At 33.6% G+C, this 5,557-nt stretch overlaps 1 protein-coding gene across 4 annotated transcripts; it reads left to right on the top strand.

Moving 5' to 3' along the window:
• Positions 1-1,362: 1,362 nt before the first annotated feature.
• LOC126694298 (protein NOI4) lies at positions 1,363-5,234 on the top strand. 4 transcript variants are annotated; one of them, XM_050390455.1, is made up of 4 exons: positions 1,376-1,535; positions 2,092-2,217; positions 4,009-4,191; positions 4,849-5,234. In XM_050390455.1, exons 2-4 carry the CDS (start codon positions 2,164-2,166, stop codon positions 4,891-4,893), a joined length of 282 nt encoding a protein of 93 aa, XP_050246412.1. In that variant the 5' UTR covers positions 1,376-1,535; positions 2,092-2,163; the 3' UTR covers positions 4,894-5,234. The 4 variants fall into 4 exon arrangements, with proteins under 4 accessions (XP_050246413.1, XP_050246412.1, XP_050246411.1 ...); XM_050390454.1 differs by having other exon boundaries at positions 4,006-4,191; XM_050390456.1 differs by lacking the exon at positions 2,092-2,217 and having other exon boundaries at positions 1,363-1,535; positions 4,006-4,191.
• Positions 5,235-5,557: the final 323 nt, after the last annotated feature.

Below are 5,557 nucleotides of genomic sequence, written 5' to 3'. Positions count from 1 at the left end.
AGACTCTTAAAACGCATTGCCAGCAAGTCAAGAACGTACACTGTTCTGTGCGCCAGTACAGTCTTAACAGTTCCAGCCTTAACTCCGTTTGCCAGCTCACCACCCTCCATTTCCGTTACTATTTAGAGCACTTGGTAATGAGTACTTCTTACCTGAAAAAGAAATATATTGTATGGGTAAATTTACATAGATATTATTTATTTATTTATTTATGTATTCCGATATGAAAGATGGCACTATTTATTTTTTATTATTTATATTACTATTTAAGGAGTTTTTCAGATCTTCAATTTTGATATACAAAACATTCTCAAATTTACTAATTTGTAAAACTTAAATAAAAGGGTTATATATGTAAAATTGTCAATTTAAAAACTCCTAAATTTTAGCTCTCACCTAAAACATAGCCTACTAAATAGGACAACTCCCCGCTGGTTTTCAAACTTAATGTTCAAAAAATTGAATTGCTCCAACTCTACTATATTCCTTCAATTACTAAACCTTATGTTAAATAGGGAAAAAAAAAATTTGAGGATAACCCTGTAAAAATATATCTTGAATTCTATTTAAAATGCCTACAAAATATTACACTCTTCTAGTAATTTATGTTTTCAAAACAAACTTATTCAAAATTAAAAAAAAAGAAATTATAACACTAGAAAAAAAGGCCTCATTGCACGTGCAAAGCGTGTATGATGAGGCTAGTTTATTTTTAATTTTTTTTATGTATATTAAAGATGAAGGAAAAAAGTGAATGATGATTGTTAACAGTAAAGAAAGAAAAACAATAAAAGATAAAGAAAAATTAATATTTCAATGAAATATAGTATAAAATAGATAATCTAATAAATAGTATTTCTTTACGAATGATGACTGTTATTTGTAAAGAAAGAAAAATAATTAAAAAAATCAAGAAAAATTAATATATTAATAAAATATAGTTTAAAATAAATAATTTAACATGAAGTATTTTGTAAAACAAGTATGTATTACGTAAAGAATAGATAAGAACTTTTACACGACCTGATGCCAATACTTTAACACATCTGAAAAATTCTGATGTTACAAATTAGTGCACAATTTTGTGCACAACTCGCCCATGTGGCGAGTTCTGGTTGGTGGAAGAGTGATGGTGGTCACTCTTCCATCAATTATAACTCACCACATAGACGAATTGTGCACAAAATTATGCACTAATTTGTCTCGCTAGAACTTCTCAACATACTCTCATACTTTTGAGTGCTTGCCCACGTCACCAATGACGCCGGATTAACGGGCGTTCCCATAAAACATAACGCCGTTATCTAAACCCCACTCTACGCCGTTCCGTTTCCACAGACGTTTATTACAGTACAGGCCCATTTTTTTGGCCCAAATTTCACATTCCCTTCTCTCTCTAAAAGACTCTTCCTTTCTCTCACTAAAAAACTTCTCTCTCTCTCTGGTTTTTTTTTTTACTTTAGCTTTATTGGTCTGTTGTCATTTTTCTTTTCCCAGAAAGGCAAGCTCTCTCTTTCTCTCTCGAATTCATGTCGGTACGTCCTTTCTCTCTCTCTCTCTAAAAGTTTGTGTCTTTGATTCTCTGTGCTCGATTTGATACAATTCTTGATCGATTCCTCAGCTTCAGTTTTTGGTTTCTTGTTGAATATTTTGATTTGATCCTTTTGGTTATGCTAGTATTGTAATTTAAATATACAATCTTTCTTTTCTTATTTTGTTTTATTTTAAAAAATTTAAGCAACATTTGAGTAAATTTTTATTTTTTTTCCTGAATCTTTATTTGTTATGTTAGCTTCTTTTGTTGAAATTCACGATTTTTATAAGTCAATGGTTTGTGGGTATTTCAATTTTCTGTTTTTTTGAGAAATTTTTTTTTTAATGAATTATTAGTTTATTACCAAAAAAGGAAAAAAAGAAAGAAAGATTAAGTTAATGAATTAATTCGAATGTTAAATGTTTTAGTAAAGAATGGAAAGGAAAGAGCTTTGAGTTTGTGTTTTTAGTTTTAGCTAAATGCTTTTTGTTGTTTGGTTGTTAAGTGCTGACTAAGTAAGTTTAATGACTTGATTTGAATATCTGTTTGCTATGTAGAGGAGCTTTGTGTGGATCTATGATGATATGGCTGTGATACTGTGCTGGTAAATTGCTCTTGATATTGTGTCGATGAGCTCCGGCTCAAATGGGCACTTCCTCCCGTTCAAAGTTGATGGGTGGAGGGTGAGTTTATGGGTTTGTCAGGGTTGAATGCCTTTGGATTACCTGGTAACTAGTTTTGGCGGGTGGGGTGGGGTCAGTTGCCGGTGGGTTTTATGGACTTGGGGCAAGAGTCCAAAGAGCAGCTCATTGAATTTGTAAATTACTGATAATTTGACAGAATTGCTCTTGGTAATTTGCTGCTTTGGTCTGTTTTAGTGAATGCTTATTAATGAGTACTGTTTTTGAGGCTTTGTTATATGGTTAAGCAGTAGTCTAGTGTTTTGTATGTGGGATTTCTTGATTATACATGTTTGTATCACCTAACATTTCACTCATAAATCCTGTCCCTACAAAACACTTTAGCAAAAGAGGATATGTTACTTGGCTGACCCAGTTATCCTTTAGATTGTTTGTGGATACCAAATTTTGTTACTTAATTCTGTAATTCCTTATCTTTGGTCTTTATGATGAATTTTGGTAAACTGGGAATGAATGACTGATTTTAAATCCATGACTAGCTGTGCTGGTTTTGAGCCCAGTGAATAATCTATTTAGTTTCAAGATGTATTTGGTGTTGCATGGTATTTTTAACATAAGACGATTTTTCGTTATGCACATGAGCAATCACCACTGATATTTGCGATTGGAATGACCCAAAGCTGAATTAACGTCTGAAAAACAACAAATTGCCACGTATTCGAAAACTATAGAGTATGCAAGAAATCCTATGGCACTGGAAAGTAAAGGAAAATTACTTAATATCTTGTATAAACCTTTCAGTAGATTTCACAGAGCTGAACTAACCTGGGTCATTTCAAGTCTACCTTTACCCAAAATAATCAACCAGAAGTGTATGTAAAGCTAAAATAAATGGGCTGGCAGTGCAATTTTGGTATTACACTTTTGTAGTGATTCAAACTGAAGTTACAATCTATTAAAGTAATTTAGCAAGTCAAGGGGGTGGATGCTTAGGATGAGGTGAATTTGCTAGTGTTGCTTGGATGCTTTGCAAGGTGTATATAGCTGTAGCTACTCCATTCATTGTATGATTGCTCAGTGGGGCTGAGATGCCTAATATAATGTTGAGGTCATGTAATAAAAGAATGCCTCTCATTTGAGGCATCCCAAAGCTTTATGGAAGGATTATCAATACTTATTGCAGTCTTATGATTGGCCAATCAACCTAGGTAAAATGATGAATCTATCTGTCTTACGCTTTGCTTTTACTTTTGGATGTGTGTGTTAAGTAGTCTGCTTCTTTCCTGGAAATGATCACGTTGATGCCTGTTGCAGACTTGATGGGACTAGTAATGACATGATTAATATATGTACCTTGCTCTGTTATATCATGCTTTGCCTTAGGAAATTTGCATGCTTGAATTGTGGCAGTCAGCTTTTTAACAAACATATTCAAACTCTGTTTATGACTGCATGAGGGTTTGATTCCTTTTCGAAGCTGATCCTACTTCATGGTGGATGGAGAGTCCTCCATAACATCTCTTTCTCGTCTCTAGATATTGAATTATTTTTGTGCTTATGTACGGTTCTACCTGAGAACATGAGAAGTTTTTGGGTTGAATTAAATGACTTTTCTTGCTAATTGTGATGGGGTTAATTATAGTTCCATTTCTAAAGTTCATCAGGGGAGGACAATCAGGATTTAGTATTACCCTTTAGGGTCCATATTACTTAGTGATTGATTAAATGACATTTGTGAACATGATCATTTATTTATTGTTAAGTGGCTGTCCTTTACCTTAAACAGCAATCAGAGATGTAATAAGGTCTTTTTACCTTTCTGTTCTTCAGCAGGACAAGGGTCAACCACTACCAAAATTTGGTGAATGGGATGTCAATGATCCTGCTTCAGCTGAAGGATTTACTGTGATTTTTAATAAGGCTAGGGATGAAAAGAAAACGGGCGGCAAACCAGAGTCACCTGGAAAGGGTGATTCTCAAATCAAGCCTGGAGTTGATACTGCCAAGCCTCAGGCTGTAAGATGCTATTGCACCTCCCTCTCTCTCTCTCTCTCTCTCTCTGCAATTTAATATATTCCTAAGGTGGCCAACTGCTACCTATTTTTGCTACATCATAAGTAGAAAGCTTGATTATTTTTTTGATAAGTAAAAGTTTGATTAATTGTTAGAACTTTGTATTTTTTTTCTTACAGAGTACAGTTGTGCTAAAAGAATCTTGGTCATGTATCACACCTCAGGGTTACTCAAAGGATTTTTCTTAGGTCTACAAATGCCATTCAGATAATAAAAAAGAGTACGATTAACAAAATAAAAAGATTGGACAAGAGCATTGTAGCTCAACTGGTTGACACCTCCTAGTGTTTCGAAATGATACATCTAGGGTTCAAATTTCCCTTTCCCTGCTTTAACTATTGAATTATCAAACAAAATAGAAAGACTGTGACCATCAAAAGAAATGTTAGCAACTCTAATTTATCCTGTGAAGTTCATATGTAGTTGTTTATATAAATTGGCTGTTCTTATTCCATTCCCCCCACCCCAATCAATTGTGTTTGTTTTCTATATCCCTAGAATGGGGAAAAAAGTGGTGTGAGATTGCACTGTCATTTCTGCCACAGCCACACACTTTGCATAAGCTGATTTGTATTATGTGGATGATTCACTGATTTTCAGAAAAAATGGTTTTGCTGCTTTCAAGAACCACCTACACAATCCTGAGAAGGTCAGTGCTTCAACTTAAGAGGCATGTTTTTCTGTAACTAGCTCCACCATATTGCCCCAAAAAAGATGGGAGTTGAAGAGCCGTGATGCGCTCTACTGGAATTTAGTGTGTGCTGTTGTAGAACTTGTGAGGGAATAGGTAAAGAAGACAAACACTTATTGTATCTATATGTACTGATGTTGTGGTTTATTTATTAGAATGTGAGCTATTTCTCCCCATCTGGGCGTTGTATTACTCTAGATCTGTAGAGCTTTGCTTGTGACATCTTTTTTCTCTTCTTATTTGTATTGTATTACCTATCAAATTGGCGTCGTTTATGATATTATTCTTTTTCAAAGTTTGTTATGTCTTTTTTTATCTAGAAAACACAAATTCTGACATTACAAGATAGTTTAGCTTCAAACTATCTCTTCTAACTCACTAAGTGATGATTAATAAGACTATTTATATATATTATTTAAACAAGTTACATGACTCATTAAAAAAGTTATGTGACTAAAACTATACATGAATGAGTTCTTCAATCGCCACATAGTAGGTTAGGAAGATAGTTTCAAATTAGTTTGGAGCTAAATTTTTTCCTATGGAAAATAGAGGATAAGTAAATTAGGAACAATTTTTTGTTTTTGCTTTGTTAAAATCTTTTTCATAGTTAGTTAA

This window comes from Quercus robur, chromosome 8 (genome assembly GCF_932294415.1).
Source record: "Quercus robur chromosome 8, dhQueRobu3.1, whole genome shotgun sequence".
Taxonomy (NCBI): Eukaryota; Viridiplantae; Streptophyta; class Magnoliopsida; order Fagales; family Fagaceae; genus Quercus; species Quercus robur.
Note: the sequence above shows the minus strand (reverse complement) of the source record. Positions and strands in the feature narration are given on the sequence as shown.